The sequence below is a fragment of the Trichomycterus rosablanca genome, chromosome 5 (assembly GCF_030014385.1).
Source record: "Trichomycterus rosablanca isolate fTriRos1 chromosome 5, fTriRos1.hap1, whole genome shotgun sequence".
NCBI lineage: Eukaryota > Metazoa > Chordata > Actinopteri > Siluriformes > Trichomycteridae > Trichomycterus > Trichomycterus rosablanca.
Genome location: NC_085992.1, coordinates 44,134,042 through 44,160,296, shown reverse-complemented (window position 1 = coordinate 44,160,296; position 26,255 = coordinate 44,134,042). Strand labels below are relative to the sequence as shown.

The 26,255-nt window shown below is 39.0% G+C and overlaps 1 protein-coding gene across 5 annotated transcripts in view; it reads left to right on the top strand.

Moving 5' to 3' along the window:
• The first annotated feature begins 14,971 nt into the window (after positions 1 to 14,971).
• The window catches only part of LOC134315183 (regulator of microtubule dynamics protein 2), a 65,415-nt gene continuing 54,131 nt past the window's right edge, over positions 14,972 to 26,255 (top strand). For 3 of the 5 annotated variants that reach the window (XM_062996209.1, XM_062996208.1, XM_062996204.1), the window contains exons 1-2: positions 15,720 to 17,612; positions 23,433 to 23,855. In XM_062996209.1, the coding sequence (XP_062852279.1) occupies positions 23,434 to 23,855 (422 nt within the window). In that variant the 5' untranslated portion in view covers positions 15,720 to 17,612; position 23,433. Of the gene's footprint in view, positions 15,056 to 15,399; positions 15,529 to 15,661; positions 15,698 to 15,719; positions 17,613 to 23,432; positions 23,856 to 26,255 lie in introns of those variants that run through there. The other 2 variants (XM_062996205.1, XM_062996207.1) reach the window with 2 other exon arrangements.

Genomic DNA, 26,255 nt, shown 5'->3' with positions numbered 1-26,255 from the left:
CCTAATAAACAAACGATCTTGAGTCAAAATACAATTGAAATTTTGAGATACCTTACTAATGAGGAAATATATTTTGTTATTGACTTACCTTCAAGATTACAGTCTATATCCATATTTTATTGCTTCCTTAATTACTGTAAATTATAAGGCAACAAAGCAGGTCTAAACCAAGATGCTTCCTCCACCATACTTTAGTTGAGGTTAGATTTTGGTGCTTAGGACTTTTTGATTTTGTCTCATTTGTTTATAAAACACTGTCTAAGAAATTTTGGAACATTCATGCTGTCATTTGCAGTCATTACTGCTGTCTCACAAACTACTGTAATTAAAATAGCATTATTAATAAATAAATGTTGTATTTAATATTGTTTTTATTATATCTAATAGATTGATTTTAGATTTTATAATATTACTCAGTAATATTATAATGGAATGCTATTAGTAATCTTATTTCTTCTTATTATTAACGTCTTTATTAACTATTTTATTACTATTATGTTCATCTTGCTCTTTAGTCCAGTTCAGTTTATGTTAATATAATTTACATTTACATTTTTAGCATTTAGCAGACGCCTTTATCCAAAGCAACTTACATTACAGTTACAGTTACAGTCTGAGCAATTGAGGGTAAGGGCCTTGCTCAAGGGCCAAACAGCAGCAACCTGGCAGTGGTGGGGCTTGAACCAGCAACCCTCTGATCACTGGTCCAGTACCTTAACCACTAGGCTACAACTAACCCATGACAACTGAAATTTAATTTAATGTAATTCACACTGGGCTGGGTCACGAATGAGTAAAAGAATTGGCAACAATGACCAGGAACAACATTTCCTGAGGCATTTATAAAATAAGTCCATAGGGAACCAAGACCTAAAGGGAGGAACCCATCCTAATTTAGGCAACACTGGATATTGAATTCAAGCCAAAGGATCTTTTAAAATTAATCCCAAATTATCTATTTATATGTTGCACTAATATAACATTTACTTTAGAGAAGATATAATCTCTACTTCCAAATGCTGCATTTTTTTACAATCAGATCCATTTGGCATTCCAAAGATAAGGACATCATTAACATTATCATAGATACTATGTGTATGCATGCACACTAGCACGCAGACATGAAGACCCTCAGTGACCCTTCGTGTGAGTGGACATGTACACTTTTTTCCTACAGTCTCCTGTAGCTACAGTACAGTAAACTACAGAGAGAAATGTATTACAGCTACAGGTATAAACATACAGACACAAAACAATATCTGTGGTGGACAGGGCCTGATGGTATCTTCTGCTTTTGGTATGCAAGGCTACTGCAGGGTGTCACGTACAGTCACAGTCTGGGTCCAACCTGAAGGTTGTTATATCACCAGTATTAAAGGGCACCGGGTTTGTGTAGATGAACTGTATTAAAGCATATTACAGTTGCAATTGAAAATATTTATTTACCTTATCATAAATGGTATTACAATGTGTGTATGACTAAAAATATACATGATGTCTGTGCATAACAGAATGAAAATACTCTGTTCTGGATTCTCACTCGTTCTTGAGTCAAAATACCGTTAATATTTTAATACCTTACTAGTGAGCATATTAAGACATCTAGGATTTCGAACAGTCTAATTCTCGAAGAGCACGAGTGTCTATGTAGAGAGCTCCCTAGGTTTTCAAACACACCCTTATAGAAACAACATATAGAAACATGTAGAAACATTTATATCACGGTGAGTAAGAGGTTTCTATGTCTGCATTTAATAACAAATACCATTTTATCTGCTGATCATGCTTGTGCAACAGATAGGATGAATTTTTTGACCAATGGTACTTCATGCATCTTATTTCTAGTCCTTTTCAGGTAGTACTCCATATGCAATTTGGTTATAGCAATTTGGTTATTTTGAAAATGGATTTTGGTATTGAACTACTTCAAGATTAGCATCTATATTCATTTTTTATTGCTCCCTTAATGACTGTAAATTATAAGGCAACAAAGCTTTACTCCACCATACTTGAGGTGAGGTTAGATTTTGATGCTTAAGATTTCTCTCTGTAGTTTACTGTACAGTATAATGTGTGTATGATTGAAAATATACATAATGCCTGTGCATAACAGAATGAAAATACACAAGATGTCTTAATAAACAGGGAAAGAATATTTGTTGATGCATACAATCAATTTTGATTTGACATATGATATTGTGTTTAAATTAAAAAAGCATTTAATTTAGTTATTATTCAACCCCCAGATCTAGAACATCATTTTGCCCTGATAACCTTTAATAAGTGATTTCTGTAAATGATATGGAGCTGGTGTTCCAGCCCATGGCTTAAATACTGTAATTGCTTTCATTTAATACCACAAATGTTATCCAGTTATCACCAAGGTTCAGTTTCACCACAGATGGCAGAACATTCTTTCTCAAAATGCCTTGTTATTTCTGTGAATCGAGGATACGAGTTACATGGTTAATATTAAATGCAGCCTTCAATGCAACATTGCAAATAATTTAGGTCTATTAATTGTCTGTCCTATTTAGTATTGGAAAATGATTTAGTGACTCTGGAGGAATTTCTGAGTAGGACAAGGCTGGAAATCATAGTTGAATGTACTGTATATGACCTTTGAGTCCTCAGATGGCATTGCATGAGAAGCCATTGTGCAACTGTTGATACTTAACAGTCTGCTGCTATATCAAGAAATGCAACCGAAAACTGTATTATGTGAAGAAAAAGTCACACATCAATTCTATGTGGAAACGCCAAGGTGCAAAAACCTACATATTTAATGGTATGTGGGTGATCAGTAAAGAAAAAAGTAATTTACTTGTATGTATATATGATGGTACCATTGAGGAGTATATTGGAAGAGACACGTGCCACCATCAAGGCAATGTCTTATCATGGGAAGTCCATGAATAATTCTGCAAGTCAATGCCAGACATTATTTTGCACATTCATAAAAGATTATTACAAATTCTTGGAATGTGATTTTTCAGTAAAGAAGGATTTAATATAACACTGTATCCTCTTAAGTCTGTGTACATTATTATGCTCTGTAAAGATGTAGAAGTACAACTTCTTGTATTCTGGAATTGTACACAGATTAGCCATAACATTAAAACCTTATTTCTACACTCACTGTCCATTTCATCAGCTCCACTGACCATATAGAAGCACTTTGTGGTTCTACAATTACTGACTGTAGTCCATCTGTTTCTCTACATACTTTTTAGCCTGCTTTCACCCTGTTCTTCAAAGGTCAGGACCCCCACAGGACCACTACAGAGCAGGTATTATTTAGGGGGTGGATCATTCTCAGCACTGCAGTGACACTGACATGGTGGTGGTGTGTTAGTGTGTGTTGTGCTGGTATGAGTGGATCAGACACAGCAGTGCTGCTGGAGTTTTTAAATACCTCACTGTCACTGATGGACTGAGAATAGTCCACCAACCAAAAATATCCAGCAAACAGCATCCTGTGACCACTGATGATGGTCTAGAAGATGACCAACTGAAACAGCAGCAATAGATGAGCAATCGTCTCTAACTTCCCATCTACAAGGTGGACCAACTAGGTGTTGGTGTGTCTAATAGAGTGGCCAGTGAGTGGACACGGTATTTAAAAACTCCAGCAGCACTGCTGTGTCTGATCCACTCATACCAGCACAACACACACTAACACACCACCACCATGTCAGTGTCACTGCAGTGCTGAGAATGATTTTAAATACCGTGTCCACTCACTGGCCACTCTATTAGACACACCAACACCTAGTTGGTCCACCTTGTAGATGGGAAGTTAGAGACGATTGCTCATCTATTGCTGCTGTTTCAGTTGGTCATCTTCTAGACCATCATCAGTGGTCACAGGATGCTGTTTGCTGGATATTTTTGGTTGGTGGACTATTCTCAGTCCATCAGTGACAGTGAGGTGTTTAAAAACTCCAGCAGCGCTGCTGTCTGATCCACTCATACCAGCACAACACACACTAACACACCACCACCATGTCAGTGTCACTGCAGTGCTGAGAATGATCCACCACCCAAATAATACCTACTCTGTAGTGGTCCTGTGGGGGTCCTGACCATTGAAGAACAGGGTGAAAGCAGGCTAAATAGTATGTAGAGAAACAGATGGACTACAGTCAGTAATTGTAGAACTACAAAGTGCTTCTATATGGTAAGTGGAGCTGATAAAATGGACAGTGAGTGTAGAAAAAAGGAGGTGGTTTTAATGTTATGGCTGATCGGTGTATATTTTCTCAATCAGTCTGAATTGGTTTCCAAGCCTGTGTGCTCGGTTCCATATTATACTCTGACTGAAGATGCTGTAAGTCTTAGGAACAGTCAGGATGGTAACTGCACTGGGGCCCCTTAGGGCGGTGTTCTGCATTGTTCTTTATTTATAGGACTTAATACCGTTTCTTGGAATGGGGTTCTAATTTTTTTCAAACAACCTTCATTCAGTCAGGGTTGATGACGCTAGAGCCGCTCAAGGCTGTGTCCTCGGTTCCATGGTGTACTTTGTTTATAGGATTTAAAACCACTTTTTGTACTGGGATTACAGATTTTCTCACAACAGGTCTTAGTCAGTCAGCGTTGGTGAATGCACTTGAGCCCTACAGGGTTATCTGCTCACACCCATGCTATCTTCATCTATGACAGCATCCGTAGGCATTAGAATAACCCCATTATGAGGACTGAGGATGACACCACTGTTGGCATGATTACTGACTGGGATGAGTCATACTGTAAGAAGCAGTTCAAGAAGCAGCATGATGCTCAAGCAATAACATCATGCTTAATGTCATAAGAAAACAGGGACTGATTGTTGATTTTAGGAAGTAAGAAAGGGCAGGGCGCACCCCACCAATGTAAATATTTCTTTTGAGTTGTAAACTTACTTGGCAGTCGTTTTCACCCAAAACTTAATTCAAAAAATAAAACAGTTTCATGTTTGTATGAAAACATGCAGAAGTTGAATTGGTGATTGTAATTTCCCCTAGGGGGGTAAATAAAAAAGAGTACATGTTAACGTTCGTTACAGGTCACTGTGGGTAATTTCTATCATTTTAAGTTGTTTATTTAAGTTCAAATTGTATTTCATCTATATCTTTATTTCACCAGTTTTAAACAAAAGCACTTGTATTTTTAAAACACTAACATTACAAATAGATGTGATGTCAATTTCTAAAAACCCCATTTCCAATAATCTGTAATTTTGTTGAACCTTTATTTTACTTGAAAAAGTATCAAGAAAAGATTAAATATACAGTAGACCCTTGACTTACGAATTTAATTGGTTCTGAAGGGCTGTTCTTGAGTCAAAATGTTCGTTAGTTAAACCTATTTTTGCCATAAGAAATAATGTAAATATAAATAATACGTGCCAGACCTCCCAAACCCCCTTACCTAACCTTTCTAATGTCTTAAATGGTCTTTTTTGTTATAAATACAAGTATATTTTCCCTTAAATCTTAAATTATAGAATAGACACTCCTGTAATAAACAATAATAAACAACAAAACACAGTAGTACTGTACATAAACACACATCACATTTCAGTACAGTACGTGTGCTGTACCATACACCATAATACATTTCCTTCTGTTATTATAAAATGCATCTACCAGAAACAACAATAAGGTGTAGGTGTAATTGCACGAAAGAAAGAACACTTTACTCCGAGTTAAGCCGAGTTCCTTCTTCTCTCTCACACACTCACTGTCCTCTCTGTCTGATACACAGTGACAGCTACTGGCAGGAGTAATTATACAACAACAAATATTTTCTCAACACTTCGCTTTCTCTGCACATTCTTTGGGGACATTTTAATATTGAATTTTACAAAATATGAAGAAAACACCGGAAAAACACCGTCCGCTGTCCGAATGTTTGCTCACTGTATATATATGGAGAGAGAGAGACGGTTGGAGTCAACTTGTTCGTGACATCACGTGTTTCGCGAATTTCGGTTCGTAATCCGAAATTTGTTCAGACGTTAAGTTGAAAAAGATCGCTCGTAACCCGAAATGTTCTGATGGTAAACGGTTTGTAACTCAAGGGTCTACTGTATGTAAATATATGTAAATATAATATATATGTAAATATAAACTAAAAATAAAGTTGGGGTGGACTCACCTACCAATCAAATGGCTATATTAATGGGTCAAGAGTTCAAGGGGGATGGTCAACAACAAATTGCCATGGTAACTTGACCCAGTCAGGCAGCCACAGTGGCACCAAAACAAACAGTCAATAAATTACCAAGGGGGCGATACTCCTTAAGTGGTACAATACTAAAGTAGCCTGTAAGCATTTGCAGTTTAATAATAATATAACTATATTTTGTGGTTTTTCTTACTAGAAAATATGCTGCATAACTAATCTATACCACTACTACTGATAATAATAATAATAATAATTATTATTATTATAATAATAATAATAATAATAATAGCATATGCATAAAATCAGCCACATAACGAACACCAGTGTGTTTAACCGTTTGTTTATTGGAATATTTAACCTATTACTTCGATTCAAGGACTGGAGTGAAGCCGGTTCAGCCAAATAATCTGAGTCCGCTGTGTTTCCGGTGACTCTGCTCACTCGCCTTGTGTACATAGCAGTAGCCTGTCAGAGGACTCACAGGATCCTGGTTAATTGAGACCTTGGACTCGTGATTCCTGATTCAGTACGAAGATTTGATTCATTAACCCGGGTGAATCAGGAATCGCCCAGCTCTATCAGTGGGTAGCACTGTCGCCTCACAGCAAGAAGGTCCTGGGTTCGATCCCTAGGTGGAGCAGTCTGGGTCCTTTCTGTGTGGAGTTTGCATGTTCTCCCCGTGTCTGCGTGGGTTTCCTCCGGGAACTCCGGTTTCCTCCTACAGTCCAAAAACATGCAAGTGAGGTGAACTGGAAATACAAAATTGTCCATGACTGTGTTTGACATTAAACTTGAACTGATACATCATGTGTAACCAGTAACTAACTACCTGTCCTGTCATGAATGTAACCAAAGTGTGTGAAACATGACGTCAAAATCCAGAGGATTTTGAGGATACCAGTTATTGAAGTTTTCGTCACGCCTCTGTGGTGTGTGCAGAATGAGGTCTGCATTGTCTTGCTGAAATAACCATGGACTTTGTGGGAAAAGACGTCACCTTGATGGCAGCATGTGTCTCTCTAAAATCCCAAAATACATCTCTTTGTCATTTACCTTCACACACATATGCAAATTACCCATGCTGTGAACAGCCATGCACCCCTATACTATGACAGATGTTGGCTTTTGCACCTCTTGTTGACAAGTCTGGATGGTCCTTTTAATTTTTGGCACTGAAACCCAGCATCCATTGTCCCTAAAAGCTGATCTGAACAGCAGGACATGTTCCCACTGTATTTTGGTCCATCTCAGATGAGCTTGGGACCAGAGAACGTGGCAGCATTTCTTTATAGAATTGATGTAACTGAGATTTCTGCTGATTCCCTAAACAATATTTTCACAACATGATGTATGCTTGTTTTAGGCCCACCTGCCATGGAGATCACCAGATGGGCACAGTTAAAGAATCGTGTCCTCCTGCCTTGCCATTTCTAACCAGCAGCATGGAGGACATGGCAGCACAGATTTATGTGATGGTTTCTCTTAACTGACAGTCACCAGTGCCTTGCTGAGCATTAGTTTGCCCAAATGAAAGTGCTTTTATTTATCATAAATTGTCCTCGCAGACTTGCCAGAATCACTGTTGGCAATCTGCTTTTCACTGTGGTGCCAGGCTTAATCTGATCAGGTTTTATAAGGATGTTTTTGAGTATTTAATTTGTTTCTTTGTTTCCATTATTCTGGCCACTGCTTTTATTTTCATTTGTAGCTTTTTAGCCACTGTATTGCTCTACCTTAGTTAAGCATCCTGCAAACTGGGTTTATTTTTGTAATGAGAGGCTATTAGAGGTAAGGAGAAGATTTAACAGAATATGAACACGGCATTAAAGAAAACATGGCACAGACTAAAACGTTCTAGTTTCTGTGGTACAAAGGAGTACTTCAGATCATTCTTAGAACAGTTATACAACTCAGACAGTTCCAAGATTATCACTGCGGATAATACTGGCAGTTCTTAGAACTAGAATACACAGGAGGACTCAGGTAGTTCTTAGAATAATACAAAGGACTCAGACAATAGATTAGTTAGATTAGTTTGCAAAGGTTAACTTAATTTTTAGACTAGTAGTTTTAGAAAAGTATATAAAAAAGAGGACTCAGACAGTTCTTAGATTATTATGCATGCTTAGTAACAATATACTAGGAAAACAAAAAAACAACACAATGGACAAGGAAACAAGGCTGACATGTAAAACACAGAAAAAAAGCTCATACTACTGAGCTCCCTAAACTAATCAAACCTCAAACCCCAAACAAACAGGAAATGCTAATCCATATGTTAAGCTAATGCCAACCCTATACAAATGATAAACACAAGAGCCAAATAACCGATTCCTAATCTAAATACTCAACTAGAACACATAGGTATACAAGCCAAGGGGATACTACAGTACACACTGATCAGCCATAACATTAAAACCACCTCCTTGTTTCTACACTCACTATCCGTTTTATCAGCTCCACTTACCATATAGAAGCACTTTGTAGTTCTACAATTACTGACTGTAGTCCATCTGTTTCTCTACATACTTTTTTAACCTGCTTTCACCCTGTTCTTCAATGGTCAGGACCCCCACAGGACCACCACAGAGCAGGTATTATTTAGGTGGTGGATGATTCTCAGCACTGCAGTGACACTGACATGGTGGTGGTGTGTTAGTGTGTGTTGTGCTGGTATCAGTGGATCAGACACAGCAATGCTGATGGAGTTTTTAAATACCGTGTCCACTCATTGCTCACTCTATTAGACATTCCCTAGTTGGTCCACCTTGTAAATGTAAAGTCAGAGACGATCGCTCATCTATTGCTGCTGTTTGAGTTGGTCATCTTCTAGACCTTCATCAGTGGTCACAGGACGCTGTCCATGGGGCGCTGTTGGCTGGATATTTTTGGTTGGTTGACTATTCTCAGTCCAGCAATGACAGTGAGGTGTTTAAAAACTCCAGCAGCACTGCTGTGTCTCATCCACTCATACCAGCACAACACACACTAACACACCACCACCATGTCAATGTCACTGCAGTGCTGAGAATGATCCACCACCTAAATAATACCTGCTCTGTGGTGGTCCTGGGAGAGTCCTGACTATTGAAGAACAGCATGAAAGGGGGGTAACAAAGCATGCAGAGAAACAGATGGACTACAGTCAGTAATTGTAGAACTACAAAATGCTTCTATATGGTAAGTGGAGCTGATAAAATGGACAGTGAGTGTAGAAACAAGAAGGTGGTTTTAATGGTATGACTGATCAGTGTATACACGGGACAATAATTGACACATGAGGAACAGCTGTGGGTCATGAACCTGGGGACGAATCAGAAGGAAGAGGTGGAGGCAGAGCTGGTGTGTGACAATAACAAAAACATTGAGTCCATGTGCTTAGGATATCGGAATGGGGACAGAAAACTGGAACTTGTTACTTTTTTTAATAAGTTGGGGGTGAGGAGCCACACATGGCACATCAGTGTGCCATCAGTCAGACGTTTTGTTATAATATGGTAAATTACTAAAATATTTTGTTGAGAAAAGATTTTTGAACATACAGTGTATCACAAAAGTGAGTACACCCCTCACATTTCTGCAGATATTTAAGTATATCTTTTCATGGGACAACACTGACAAAATGACACTTTGACACAGTGAAAAGTAGTCTGTGTGCAGCTTATATAACAGTGTAAATTTATTCTTCCCTCAAAATAACTCAATATACAGCCATTAATGTCTAAACCACCGGCAACAAAAGTGAGTACACCCCTAAGAGACTACACCCCTAAATGTCCAAATTGAGCACTGCTTGTCATTTTTCCTCCAAAATGTCATGTGATTTGTTAGTGTTACTAGGTCTCAGGTGTGCATAGGGAGCAGGTGTGTTCAATTTAGTAATACAGCTCTCACACTCTCTCATACTGGTCACTGAAAGTTCCAACATGGCACCTCATGGCAAAGAACTCTCTGAGGATCTTAAAAGACGAATTGTTGCGCTACATGAAGATGGCCAAGGCTACAAGAAGATTGCCAACACCCTGAAACTGAGCTGCAGCACAGTGGCCAAGATCATTCAGCGTTTTAAAAGAGTAGGGTCCACTCAGAACAGACCTCGCGTTGGTCGTCCAAAGAAGCTGAGTGCACGTGCTCAGCGTCACATCCAACTGCTGTCTTTGAAAGATAGGCGCAGGAGTGCTGTCAGCATTGCTGCAGAGATTGAAAAGGTGGGGGGTCAGCCTGTCAGTGCTCAGACCATACGCCGCACACTACATCAAATTGGTCTGCATGGCTGTCACCCCAGAAGGAAGCCTCTTCTGAAGTCTCTACACAAGAAAGCCCGCAAACAGTTTGCTGAAGACATGTCAACAAAGGACATGGATTACTGGAACCATGTCCTATGGTCTGATGAGACCAAGATTAATTTGTTTGGTTCAGATGGTCTCAAGCATGTGTGGCGGCAATCAGGTGAGGAGTACAAAGATAAGTGTGTCATGCCTACAGTCAAGCATGGTGGTGGGAATGCCATGGTCTGGGGCTGCATGAGTGCAGCAGGTGTTGGGGAGTTACATTTCATTGAGGGACACATGAACTCCAATATGTACTGTGAAATACTGAAGCAGAGCATGATCCCCTCCCTCCGGAAACTGGGTCGCAGGGCAGTGTTCCAGCATGATAATGACCCCAAACACACCTCTAAGACGACCACTGCTTTATTGAAGAGGCTGAGGGTAAAGGTGATGGACTGGCCAAGCATGTCTCCAGACCTAAACCCAATAGAACATCTTTGGGGCATCCTCAAGTGGAAGGTGGAGGAGCGCAAAGTCTCGAATATCCGCCAGTTCCGTGATGTCGTCATGGAGGAGTGGAAAAGCATTCCAGTGGCAACCTGTGAAGCTCTGGTAAACTCCATGCCCAGGAGAGTTAAGGCAGTTCTGGGAAATAATGGTGGCCACACAAAATATTGACACTTCAGGAACTTTCACTAAGGGGTGTACTCACTTTTGTTGCCGGTGGTTTAGACATTAATGGCTGTATATTTAGTTATTTTGAGGGAAGAATAAATTTACACTGTTATATAAGCTGCACACAGACTACTTTTCATTGCGTCAAAGTGTCATTTTGTCAGTGTTGTCCCATGAAAAGATATACTTAAATATCTGCAGAAATGTGAGGGGTGTACTCACTTTTGTGATACACTGTATTTACACTCAACCTACAGAGCTATGACCCACCTTTGCTTGCAAAGGAGTCTCTAAATATACCTTCACCTATTACGTAGTCAACTCTGCCTGGAACCCCTTTGGGGGTTCCTGCCGGTCCCAAGCCCGGACAAAGGAGGAGGGTTGGGCGTAGGGCTAGCAACCCCACCCCGCAAAACAAAACATCCCACAAAAATCACAACAGCATCATCATCATCCCAGCGACAGCCTGGATTGGAAGATTCTCCCTCAGTATGGCCCATGACGTGTGCTGGTGACAGCTTTCGGGAAGACAGTTCATGATTCATCTTCTTACATCCAAGGCAAGAACCAGGATAGGGACCTGGAACATCATAACCTTATCAGAGCGGGGAGGCCAAAACAGATGTGGAGGAGATCAGTCAAGGGCGATCATGGACCCAGCTGCGGAGGGACGCACAGAACAGAGTCTGCTGGAGGGGTGTGGTTACGGCCCTTTACTCCACAAGGAGCACACAGGCAAAATGAAAATAAATGATTACCAAGTCATCTGCTTAGTGTGGAAATTTTAAAATCAGTGTACTGAATATTTTATAAACTTCTGACCCTTTTCCACCCGTTTGAGTGTGTTGCCGCCGGCCAAACTGTTAATTATTGATGTGGTAAAGTCCATTATGGTATATTTCTCAGTCAAATGAAGGTTTAAAAGATGTATTTTATTTATTCATTAGGATTTTAACATCATGTTTTACACAATTGGTAACATTCATGACAGGACAGGTAGTTACTGGTTACACAAGTTCAATATCAAACACAGTCATGGACAATTTAGTATCTCCGAAACACCTCACTTGTATGTCTTTGGACTGTGGGAGAAAACCGGAGCTCCTGGAGGAAACCCACACAGAAACAGGTGAGAACATTCAAACTCCACACAAAAAGGACCTGGACCGCTCCACCTGGGGATAGAACCCAGGACCTTCTTTCTGTGAGGCGACAGTGCTACCCACCGAGTCACCGTGCCACGCGTTTAAAAGAACTAACAAACCCTATATTCTTTTTTTAATGCATTTTTTTTAAATGTCCCAACTTTTCTGAACATGTGGTTTGTATATCTGGTATATCTGAATCTGGAGCCACTCCTTTTATGTAAGGTGCTTATTTTCATTCCATCAAAACCTTCTATTCATGCTCGAAGGTCTGTTTCTAATGTTCTGATAAGCACAGATGATTTTAACCACCTCTTTAAATATAAATTCAGGTGTTCCAGGTCCGTGACTACGATGAGTCACAGTAACAAGTGTTTGCTTCGTGCTGGAGCATGAGGACAGGAGCAGCTGCGGGGCTTGGAAAAAAGTCTCTGCCTTTAGGATAGTCTGTAATCTGCAGGCTTTGACCTGAACCGAGCGAGGCCATGGCTGGATGCATGACTGTTATCTTCTCATCTGTTTTGCTGACTGTGGGGTTAGCCCAAAAAAAGCTGTGTCTCCCTGCCTACGTGCAATCCAGTTCCAGCTATAGAGACTCCTGTATGTGGGCTTGAAACAATAGTGTTCTCTAGGAGGGAAGGTCCTGAAAGAAACTGCACGTAGCCCTCGCAGATGTTCCATGAAGAAAAGCATTTCATCGAAGCTTATGTAATCGCACAAAGTGTGTCTTTCCTGTTTGGAAGCTGTTAGAGTTACATTTGCACCTACAAGACGTGGTATACAGGCTGCTGGCAGTAAGGAGGCACAGTAGGTGGTAACGGTGCCATGCAGTGATTTTAAACCTTGTTTCTGGCCTCTAGTTCTACACAAGTTGGTTTTTACTGGTTATTACTTTCTGTACATTTATTGTTTTATTCTTTTTACTGTGTCTTTAAGGGCGGGTGATTAAACACATCTCTGTGCACTTTTCTGTAAAGCTAACTTGTTTTTAAGGTCGAAAGCATTAAAAATTACATTAACTATTTTGAAAACACCTCTGCTCACCCTTTGCTCACTAGCCATACATTTTCTGCAGCCTTTAGTCCTTTGAAATAGCTTCCAGTACAAACCGTCTATCTTAGCTTGCTTTCGGCCCACCAGTGCACCATGTCAAACTAGGTGGCTAGTAGTGCCTTCAGCCATCTCGCCAACTTTCTATTTGGTGACTTAAAGCTTAGCAGCCAGCTAAGCTAGAGATAGTGCCTGAATTGTTTTACTACCTCCACCACAGCAGCAAGTCCCTTCACGTTATGCAGTAGTTATGCTCTTGATGACTTAACACCCGGTTGAAGTATGGCACCACTCTTTTCCCCCTTTAGCTGACCTGGCTGAATACTGCTCTAATCTCCTGGTCCAGCAGAAACTTTTTTACAAGTTTTTGCAGAGTTAGCACTGGAGGTTTACACAACTGCTTTTTCAGTTAGTCAAACTCCCATTGGCAAGCCTCAGTACATTGAAAATGGGGATTCTTTTTCATCAAAAAGTGCAGGGGTCAGGCTACATCCATGTCAGCTCACTGCCACTGCTTATATCTGCCAGCATCTGGATACCCGGCATTACTGGGATAATGGTGGCACTGAGCATAGCCAGGACATCAAACCCAAGAATGCAGGTATCACCTACGTCTGCCACAAAGAACGGATGACTTTTTGTCCGCCCACCTTCAGGAGTTAAAGACTCCTTGCTCCTTGCTCTTTGTGGCTTACCGTTTGGCCAGTCTCTTTTTCCAACAATCACTGGCTGGCTGCCACTACTGCTGATGGTTGACCGTCCTGAGATGCACCAAGCTGATTGTGGACCACCGGCATCCACCAGAGCTTTGATTAGTTGTCCTTCCAACAAGCATATTACGGTCAGTTGCTTGGCACTTAACAGCCAGAAATTTTAATTGTGGAGAATGTTTTTCAAGCAGTTTGTTGTTGGGCATCACTGCCGCTGGCACTGTGTTTGGAAGTAGCCAGGCTGTGTGCAGTAAAGGTGTAGCATTTAAGGTGTTACTCATATTGTCTCTTTTGGAGCATTTGTGGGTTGACTTGCAACCAAAGCATCAGTGACACTGGACAGGTTTCATTGGCTCCTCTAAATGTGAGTGAGTGAGCGTGATGGATTGTTCCATGTTCAGAATGTATTCCTGCCTTTCAGGGTTTCCAGACGACCTTGAGCCCACAGTAACCCTGACCAGGATTAAGCTACTTATTTGCTTATTTGCTACCGTACATTCTCAAGATTTCTGAGCACTTTCTGCATTGTGTCCTTTTTTTTGGACACATTGATACAGTTTGTCTTCATTGTTCTCTAGCACATTTTGGGTTGGTTTATTAGATTTCCTAATAGCAGACAATGCCACAAAATTGATTTCTTTTATTTAACACCCTAGCCCCTTTTACCCTAACCCACTTTGCTTTTTGGTTTGAGGGAAAATAATGTTACTTTTTCTTTAAAGCTCTGGCATTACACAGCCATGTCTGCTATTTAAAAAAAGCTAAACACAAGTCTGCCCCTTTAAGTTAGCAAAACAGCTTCATAATAGAGTACTTTTTTTTTTCTTAAATAAGTGTTCATCTCTAGTTAATATTAAACTGCATCTGTATCAGCTCTGTTTAAAAACATTATCTGTTAGTTGAAGCAGCACTTTTGGAATGGACTGTGAGGTTCAAGGTTGATCAGATTATACATGTATTAACTACAGTCCACCACTTTGGAGTCCTCAGGGATAAACGTTACAACGGAAATCCAGTCCTTTTCTTCTGACAAGTAAGCTTTAAATGTATACTATTGGATTTGATATGTTACCTTACATTTTTGTACATTAAAGTATGTGTAGGTTGGAAAAAGTGTTAATTAAATCATTGTAAAATACAACAGAAATGACGCTTTGCCCAAAAAATTAATTTGGCTACTTTATTAATATAAAAAACAAAACTTTTTAAGTGTCACCATACTTTTTTCAAAAAACTAACATATACAATATGTATGTGGTCTTATTTACAATGTTTTATCACTGATGCTTGTCTCAGACAACAGTTAATGAGTGACTGTGATGAACTTTGTTCATCACAGGCTTTTGGCTTTGGTATTTTTATGTTTTTAAATGTTTAACTCTAAATGAGCTTCTCCTGTTCTTGTTCTTCTTTAAGTGTCATCAAGTGAAAACTGAGATTTTACTCTCAGGTTAAGCAAGAACATTTTTACATGGATACAGGGGCTCAGTTGCTGCATTTCTTACTGTAAGATGTGTAATTAATTCTATTTAGTTAGCCAAAAATCTATTCTGTATATTCTAAAGGCAGTTAGCAAAAATAAACAATTTGTTAAAAGAATACAGTTGTTTTCTGATGACTGGAACTGTATTTTTTGCAGAAGATGATTAATTTAGCAAGTTTGGAAACATAAAAAGTAAGGCATTGATGATATTTGTTTACTTGTAGAATATAAAGTTACTTTATTTTGTTGCTTTATGTAAACTGGTTTAGTTGGTTGACTAAAATACTTATGCTAACACTCACCAGTGGGGACCAATTACCATTGATGATTATTAGCATACTATTATGTTGTCAATAACAAACATTTTTAATGTTATTAAATGTCTTACAATTTGTTTTTGGCTTGAAAAGCCTGAAGGTGGACTAGCTGCTCTAAATGCCCCTAGGTGTGAGTAAGTGATTTAATGAGTGAGTAAATGGTTAAGTGAACAAACTATATAGACAAAAGTGTTGGGACACCCCTTCTATTCTTTTAATTATTTATGCTTCCAACTTTGTAGTAACAATATAGGGAAATCCATTTTCCATTCCCAGGATGACTGTTGTGTGTCCCTGTGCACAAAACAAGGTATATAAAGACATGATTAAAAGCTTGGTTTAAAGAAACTTCAGTTCTGCACAGAGACCTGATCTCATTGAGGCTTTTAGTACTCAGCCATAAAATGCTTTTTTGATCGAATGGGCCCAAATTTCCACAAACAAACTTCAAAGTCTTGTGAGAAGCCTTCTCAGAAAAGTGTTGTTATAGATTAAAAGATCATGTAGAGGTCACTCTTTTGTAATATCGTGATAAAGTGTCCATAAACTTTTAGCCATACAGTGATGCCCTGTCTAGGGTGTATTACTGACTTGTGTTTAATCTTTCTGGGTTTACTCTGGACTAGGGTTGCCAACCGTCCCGTAAAATACGGAATCGTTCCTTATTTGGTAACTAAACATATTGAACTGATACCGGACGCGCTTTGTTTTTTTTGTTTTTTTATCAATGGGAGAGAAATGCTGAAGATTAAACTGAGACAGGGCGTGGGAATTAGAAAGCGTTTGGTTATTATTTTTAGTAGTTTTCACTTTTAGTCATAGTAACGCCGTATGTGCGCAGGCATATCAGCATAACAACCTGTTTATTATTCCACTGTTTGAGTAGTGCAGTGGGCAGAGCGCATAGCGCATATTTTTCCGCCGCAGGTTCGAATCCAGCTTAAGGCGAAACTAAAGTAACACAAGCAGGTCTGGCGCTATGGGGCCGCTTGGGTGGGCATTGCCTCACTGCCCCCCTAAGCAACGCAGTCCAAAACTGGGGCGGCATGTCAGTGTGAAGATGGATTATGTAAAAATGTTGTTTGCACTATTGAGAAAAAATGTTACATGATTTTCTTTATGCATGTCGTTTTGCCTAAAATATGGTTCTGATTTATTATTATAAATAATGAAAATAATAAATTTTTAAATTTTTGTAAATGAAACATTTTGATAATGTTCCTATGACGTATTTTTTATACGTGCAACCCTAACCGCCCAGGACCTTCTTGCTGTGAGGCGACAGTGCTACCCACTTAGCCACCGTCCGTGCCACCCAGCCTAGGGTGTTCCTTATTTCCAGTTCTGAAAGTTGGCAACCCTACTCTGGACCCATCACAAGCCTTAAAATAATGAAACATGCACATGGGAATGCTGTAATTAGGAAAACATATGAATGCCACGTATGAAGTATTAGCCTCATACATTACATTGTTAGCTCAACAATTAAGATAATGGAGTAGTAATTATTAGGTTGCTTGTTCATGCCTCACTGCAACTGTGTTGACATCTTTGGCAGCTTGAGCAATTATGCTAAGCTAAGCTAAAAGCTAAAAAATGATTGTTGTCAATAATGACAACAAGACAGCTTTATGTTGGTTTTGATAGTTTGACAGTATAATTTGATCTGATTTCTGTTATGTTGTGTGTTGTCGTTTTAACCGGAACGTTTGCTGTGAGACCTCGGGAGTAGCACGGATTGTTGTTGAAGTTGTACCAGGTGCTGTCAGACGAGGGGCATTCGTTTTGTAGTAAGAGTTATATTTTAACTTTTATTCTTCTATATTCTATATGCGTTGTAAATACTTTGGTGTTTTAATGACGGTAATGTTGTATTATTTATGCCGGGTCTGTAGTGGTTATTCAGTGCTCTTGTTAGGTATCGGTGGAGGTAGCTGTGCAGTATTCGCAGTGGTGTTTAAATACCACTGTGTTTACACTTAATGCTAATTTATGTAACGTTGAAAGTATTTAATGCAAATTACATTTTTCCGGGCAGTTTTGCTGCACAACAGATGTAGTTAAAGTTATTTTTAATCTGCATTATAACACCTGGTTTGTTTATTTTGTTTGTTTAATACCACCTGCACATCTTACTGTGTGGAACACTGTTAGTGTTAACCCGAATTTCACTGTCATTCTTTAAAAAATATCAGTGTTTATTAAAATTCCATTCATTATGCTGCTTTTACTGTTTCTTTTCTATTTTTGTTTATTAAACGATCAAATGAGCATGGATTTTGGTTGAGGGATGATACACAGCTTTCAGTCTTGTTTACTGTAGCTCAGTGATTACTCTAATAACCAGTGTTACCAGTCTGTCTGCATATCTTGTTCTCCACTTATGTAGAAAAAAAAACATCTATTAAACCTGACTTCTGATCATATCACATAATCATAACACATGCTTTGAAGAAAACAGAAAGCAGAATAAAAAACAACTATTTAAGTTAATCTGGGCCAGCTGTAGCCTAGTGGTTAAGGTACTGGACCAGTGATCAGAGGGTCGCTGGTTCAAGCCCCACCACTGCCAGGTTGCTGCTGTTGGGCCCTTGACCAGGGCCCTTAACCCTCAATTGCTCAGGCTGTATACTGTAACTGTATTGTAAGTCGCTTTGGATAAAGGCGTCTGCTAAATGCTGAAAATGTAAATGTAAATCAGCAAAACCCTCCATCAGTGAGCATTGGTAGCCTAGTGGTTAGAGCTTTGGGTCGTCAATTGGGATTCAAATCAAGTTGTGGATCTGAATCCCCATTCTGCCATGCAGCCACCATTGGGCACTTGTACATGGCATTTAAACCTCTAGGCTCCAGGGGCATTTTGACCCCAGCTTCCCAACAAGCTGTGAATTTTACCTATGTGTATATGACAAATAAAGGCATTTCATCAACCATCCTCCAGGATGTTGAATCTTGGATGCAGTCGATAATTCAAGACAGTGACCCAAAACTTATATGGAACTGGTTTTGGAATAATGTAATGCTAAAATTAGTCTTTCGAAATGCCCGTCTTAAACTCCTGACCTCAGAATAGATGTACTATGAAAGTCACGATTGTGCCTAACAAATAACTAACAAATTTGGTTAAAGTGCCAGGCAAGGAAATCAAACGTTCAACAAAAGCTTGTTATTGGCCATCAAAACTGTGTGAAGAGTTCATTGAGGGTAAACATATTCAACTATGTTAATTTTTGTTGCTTTTTTATACTTCCAGTGCATGAAGCCACTTTAAGTTGACACACAATGTTTTTTTTTGTTGTTGTTGTTTTTATATTTACGAAAACAAGGTGTTTGCCTTTTGCATTGTCCCAATTTGGGTAAAACTAATTCCCTGTGCACAGCACATGCCTCTACTGACACATGTAAAGCTGCCGGCCACATCTTTGTTATTTAGCCATGACCAGTTGTGTCTGTAAGAAACCAGGTCAGGTTGATAGCATAGCTTGAGCTCTCTGAAGGTTATATGTACAGTGTATCACAAAAGTGAGTACACCCCTCACATTTCTGCTAATATTTTATTATATCTTTTCATGGGACAACACAATAGAAATAAAACTTGGATATGACTTAGAGTAGTCAGTGTACAACTTGTATAGCAGTGTAGATTTACTGTCTTCTGAAAATAACTCAACACACAGCCATTAATGTCTAAATGGCTGGCAACATAAGTGAGTACACCCCACAGTGAACATGTCCAAATTGTGCCCAAAGTGTCAATATTTTGTGTGACCACCATTATTATCATTACCAGTTTTCGAAGGGAGGGGATCATGCTCTGTTTCAGAATGTCACAGTACATGTTGGAATTCATGTTTCCCTCAATGAACCGCAGCTCCCCAGTGCCAGCAACACTCATGCAGCCCAAGACCATGATGCTACCACCACCATGCTTGACTGTAGGCAAGATACAGTTGTCTTGGTACTTCTCACCAGGGCGCCAATTTTGTGTCTACTGTATATACAGAGGGGGCAAAATGTATACACACTTAATTGATGTTATCTGTGGACTTTTCGGAGTTGATTGATAACATGTAGATGCATCACCTGCAGCTGTTTGGGTGTGTCCAGGTGATTGTCAGTGTGTGTGTAGCTTGCAGTAAGTGTGAATGAGGGTGTGTACTGTTCATTTTGCTACTTGTGAATTCTCAAGTTTCTGAAGAAATTCTCCAGAAAAATTGTGTTCTATCACTAATCACTGTTTCATGTTGCGTTCACAAACGCAGAAGTTTTAAAAAGGATTCAGTGCTAATGCTAGTGCTTTGGACAATGTCCCAAACTGCAGATTAAATATATAGGTTATATATAAGTTACAACAATTAATCATATAAATAATTATGAATAATAATAATAATAATGAGTATTATTATTATTATTATTATTGTTATTATTGTTATTGATAATAATAATAATAATAATAATCATAATTATTTATATTATTAATTGTTATTATTATTATGACACTTGACTGTGTATTGATTTAATGTTACCAAGTACGTGGCTATGGTAGCCAGTTTCACCTCATGCACGCTGTATCCGCTTTTATTAGTTAGTATTAAACTATAGTATTGATGAGTATATACAGTCTTTTAGGTCAGATTCCCTATTTTGTTTTGTATCTCTATCTAGCCTTAGAACTAAAACAAGGATGAAGGAGATGTAGGTGGAATTTGCAACCATAGAAACAAATCAATATTATCTTGAAAAGTGACTCAAGCAGAATCATTAACTGCCACTAAGGTATGTGGATACCAGACCATAACCATGGGCATTATTATTTTTTTAACTTCCTGGAGGACTTTTCTGGCAAGAGTTGAGAATATGTGCCTGTTTAGTCATAAAGAGGTACTTGTGAGGTGAGGTCAGGTACTAATGTTACATGGTAAGATCTGGCTCACAGTACATCTACACCGATCAGGCATAATATTATGACCACCTTCCTAATATTGTGTTGGTCCTGCTTTCGCTGCCCCATATGCAACAAACTGTGATACACAGTGTATTCTGACACCTTTCTATCAGAACCAGCATTCACTTCTTCAGCAATTTGAGCTACAGTAGCTCGTCTGTTGGATCGGACCACATGGTCCAGCCTTCGCTCCCCACATGCATCAGTGAGCCTTGGCCGCCCATGACCCTGTCGCCGGTTTACCACTGTTCCTTCCTTGAACCAATTTTGATAGATACTGACCACTGCAGACCAGGAACACCCCTCATGTTCTGACCCATTCGTCTAGCCATCACAATTTGGCCCTTGTCAAACTCGCTCAAATCCTTATGCCTGCCCATTTTTCCTGCTTCTAACACATCAACTTTGAGGATAAAATGTTCAGTTGCTGCGTAATATATCCCACCCACTAACAGGTGCTGTGATGAAGAGATAATCAGTGTTATTCACTTCACCTGTCAGTGGTCATAATGTTATGTCTGGTTGGTGTATTATGCAGTGTAAATGAAACACGAGTGATTAAAGGTACTTTCTGAAGCCAATGTTTTCTTTAAAAAAACTAGATCTAATTTCTAGGACTAATCTGATAATGATTGTCAAGTTTTCAAGAACTGTAACTCATTATTGGCATTTGTGCAGTGAAGGTGATTGTCTGGAAGGACAAGAACCTTTAAAACTATGTTAAATAAAACCATAACCATCAGAGGAAGATTAACACATTTGTTGAAAGAAGACGATGCTAAAAAGAAGTGTGTTTAGAAGTGTATGTAATTCAGTTCATATCCTGCCTTTCATACAGCTGTATTTTACCCACCTGCTTGTGTTACGTTTAAACCAGTCATTAATTGTTTATAGCTACAAAACTTTAGCACTTTAACACCGCCATTTTTTGGGAGTAATTAAGATGATGAGTGAATGTAAAATTACACTATTTCAGGTTGTTAACCTGAAGCATTTAGCAGATACAAACTAGTTTATCCAGCCTTGGAAGAATTATTCATCCAATTCAAATGGCTGCTGTTTGCTTTTCCTTCCCAAGGCTCATGAACTTGAAAACAGGCGAATAAATTTCAGTAATTAGTTTTTCCAAGGTTTTAAAAACAGCAAATGTTTTTAGATGTTTTTTTTATGTATTTTGTCAGTGGTCTAATACACGTGCAGTTAAATGAAAGATGCATTTTGAACTTTATAGATCATAAAAAGAAAGTTTAAGTAGTAGTATAGTAGCTCATTATAATCAGTTTGGAGTGAAATATTTGTATCACTTCTAGCTGAGAGATCAAGAGCTTGATTATTTTCAAGAGTGCTTTTGGTTATACAGACAAATATAGTTTAAAAATAGTTCCTAATTGACATAACTGGCATAAAAGACATTTAACATGCTATTCTAATATTTATTATAATATTTATCTGTATTAAATATGTATTCCAGTATTTAATTTTGGTTTTGTAAACCAATAAATGGAGCTATAGTAAGAAAAATGTACATTTATAATGACTTGTTATCAACTGATCATACACCTCGTATTTGATTTGACACAGTTTTTATGCCGAATGCCTTTCCTGACTTAACCCTCATATGTAGCCAGGCTTAGGATCAACACTAAGGGTGCACTGATAGGGCCGCTCAGGTGGCGCAGCGGTAAAAACACACGCTGGAACCAGAGCTGGGATCTTGAATACATCGTATCGAGTCTCAGCTCTGCCTGCCGGCTGGGCTGAGCAGCCACGTGAACAACGAATGGCCTGTTGTTCAGATATGTGCGGGATTAAGTCGGATAGGGACTCTCTCATAACTAGTGCAATTACGACCTCTGCTGGCTGATTGATGGCGCCTGCACAGAGACAGAAAAAGATTGCTGTCAGGGTGTGTCTCTCTGTACACAGAGCTGATCCGCACTGCACTCGTCAAAAAGTGTAGGTGACAAGATGCATACGGCATGCTGCCCACGTGTCAGAGGGGGAATTTTTTAGCTTCATTCTTTTCAATCAGAGCGGGGATCGGCATTGGTGGAGAGGAAGCATGACGCAATCTGGCAATTGGACTCTCTAAAAGGGAGAAAAAGGGAGAAATTGCATAAAAAAAATATATATATTTTTTTTTTATTTAAAAAGGGTGCACTGATAGTTTTCCCCCAAATGGTTAGGTTTGAATAATGCCATGTGCCTTCTGTTTTTGTGATCCCAGCCTGGGATTCGAACCCCTGGAACTCAGGCACTGCCATTCTTAGCAGCGTTTGCTGTTTTCATTGGCTTTGACTAATTTGCAACACACAAGCTCACATTTTAAATAACATTAAATAGCTTTTATCAAGACTCAATGCAGCAAAGTACATTATACATTGAACAAATAATTGTTATTATTATTACTACTTTTTGGACAAAGTTCTGGCTGATTTTGATTTTGTCCATTTTTAATTGGGCCTTCAAATGAACTACACTAGTATGTAGTTTAAAACAGTAGCCTATGTGTTTTCTATTAGTTGTTGATATTCACACTTAATTACAGGATATTGGTGGTTATTAATTAATCTTGAGTCACTTTTCTAGTAAATATGTTATGTAATGTTTTGCATAAAAAAGACATTATTTAGTAAGCTTCTTCTGTGTCTGCTTGTTTGTGCAGGATGGCTCAGGATGGCAAGGTCCTGGCTCTGGGAGTCCTGGCCGGGGCAGCAGGGATCAGCTTGGCTGCTATATGGTACCAGAGACGAAACTCCGTCGTAGGGGCTGCAGAGAGGGGGAACTATCGCCTCTTCACCAGCAGCAATGCGAGCCAGCTAGGAGGCAGTGTGACTTTGCAAGCAGGCCAGGCCGAGGTGCTGGACCGGCTTGGCGCTCTCATTCAGTGTGTGTCTGAGCTGAAACAGGAAGTCAGGGCATTAAAGGATGCTCTCCCTGACCTGTCGGCCCACGTCAGAGATGAGCTGAGGGGTCGTAGTCACAAAGCCAGCACACTTAACAGAGCCACGCCATCTAGAAGGAAGAGAGCCAGTGGTGCAGCCAGAGCCGAGGGGCAGAGCTCAGAGGAGGCAGAAAGTGAAGGAGGGTGAGTGTTCTGTTTCATTTCTGTCACTCAAACCTTAAGCTGTATGTTTTAAGTAGAAGCTAAAAGAAAATTAGCTTTTAGAATACCCAGAAACACATGCATTAAATTAAACAGCTGTTAATTTTATAAATAGAAGCCTCAGATTAAACTGATTTCTGAAAGAGATTACATAAAGCATCCAGAAAAGTCCACATGATAAAATTAATCATGAAAATGACACCTTTAGCAATATAGTGTACATGGAATATGGGTGTATAAAGTAATAAGTGCCCTACATTCACGTAATAGTAATAATCTTTATTTATATAGCACCTTTATATAGCAGCAGTTCAACGTACTTTACAGGACAGGAAATTACACAGATACAACAATTCAAATTAAAGAATATAAAGGCAAAAATCAAGTGAAAAGAAATATAAAAATATATGGTATTTTAATATTTATTATAATATTTTTGTGTATTAAATATGTATTCCAGTATTTAATTTTACTGATGTTTTGTAAAGAAATAAGTGGAGGTATAGTAAGAAAACTGTACATTTATAATTACTTATCAATGAATCATTCGTCTGCATATTTGATTTTACACAGTTTTTATGCCGGATGTTCTTCCTGATGCAGCCCTTCTATTTAGCGGGGGTTAGGATCAACACTAAGGGTTCTGTTTCACTTCAGACTGTCACTCTCACCATAAGCTATATGTTTTAAGTAGAAGCTAAAAGAAAATTAGCCCTTTTTAGAAAACTACTGTTAATATTATGAATTAAGAACCTCAGATTAGCCGCTCAGGTGGCGCAGCGGTAAAAAGACACGCTGCAACCAGAGCTGGATTCTGAGTACCTCGTATCTGCCTCCCCGGTTCGAGGCTGAGTGGCTGTGTGAGCAACGATTGGCCGGTTGCTCAGTTGGGGGGGTGGGACAAAGAACCGGATGTGGGTCTCTCTCTGTCAGAATGCGATTACGACCTCTGCCGACTGATTAGAGGCGCCTGCACAGAGATGAGGAAGAGTGCCCTTAGGGTGTGTATCTCCGCATGCAACGCTAGGTGGCGCAAAACTCATCAATGTGCGGGTGGCAAAAATGCATCCGGCTGCTGCTCATATGTCGTTATGGGTTAGCTTTGATTTCCTCGGTCAGGGCAGGGTTCGGCATAGACAGAGAGGAAGAATGATGCAAATTAAACAATTGGATGCACTAAAAAGGGGGAGAAAAAGGGAAAGAAAAAAAAACCTCAGATTAAAGTGATTTCTGGAAGCGATTATTTAAAGCACCCAGAATCCAACCTCAGTAACAAACAGAACTTAATAATTAGAAAAAGTGTCCACAGAATTAAATCGACCACATATTTTGGCAATATAGTGTACATGGAATATGGGTGTATAAAATAATAAGTGCCATATATCAATAATAATAATAACAATCTTTGTTTATATAGCACCTTTCATTTACCACAGTTCAAAGTACTTTACAGGACAGGAAATGGCACAGATCAAACAACTGGCAACAATTCAAATAAAAGAATATAAAGTCAAAAATCTAGTGAAAAGAAATGCTTAATTAAAAAATAAAGGAAATAAATGAGCTAGCCATTTAGGTTTGAGCTAGGTTAAATAAATGAACAGGGTGGCACGGTGGCTCACAGCAAGAAGGTCCTGGATTTGATTCCCAGCTGGAGCGACCCGGGTACTTTCTGTCTGGAGTTTTCATGTTCTCCTCGTGTCTGCGTGGGAGGAGCTCCGGTTTCCTCCCATAGTCATGCAAGTGAGGTGAAATGGATACTAAATTGTCCATGACTGTGTTTGACATTAAACTTGTACTGATGAATCTTGTGTAACCAGTAACTTGTCCTGTCATGAAAGTAACCAAAGTGTGTAAAACATGACATTAAAATTCTAATGAATAAATAAATGAGCTCATTTTAAAAGTAAAATTGCTCTTATTGTGGCACTATTTGCCAAACACAGTTGTTGTAAATTATTAGATGATTAGATGATTGTTACAGGATCATTTTTTCTTTGTAATCATGCAATCAAGTGTATAAGCAGTTACTCTGCTACTGTGATTTTTTTTTTTTTTTTTGACTGGTTGGGTTTTAAATGAATTACTGTGAAAGTAATTATGTAAACTGAGACCCAGATTCCAGAATCTGAATCCTTCCAATTGTCTCTTGGGACCATTGTGAGTGTACCAACATTTAACCTGTTGGGCAGCTACCAAAGGTAGCATATAGTAGATATAGAAAATATAAATGATATAGAAAAGTATATACACAGGGTGAGTAAATATTATGTTAACGCTAATGGATCTATCCATTGGATACTTTGGATTTTATTGCTCTTTTAAGTTGCTCGTCCTGTTTTCTGTGTTGTTGAACGTGTAGTGTGTTCAGGATCTAACAGA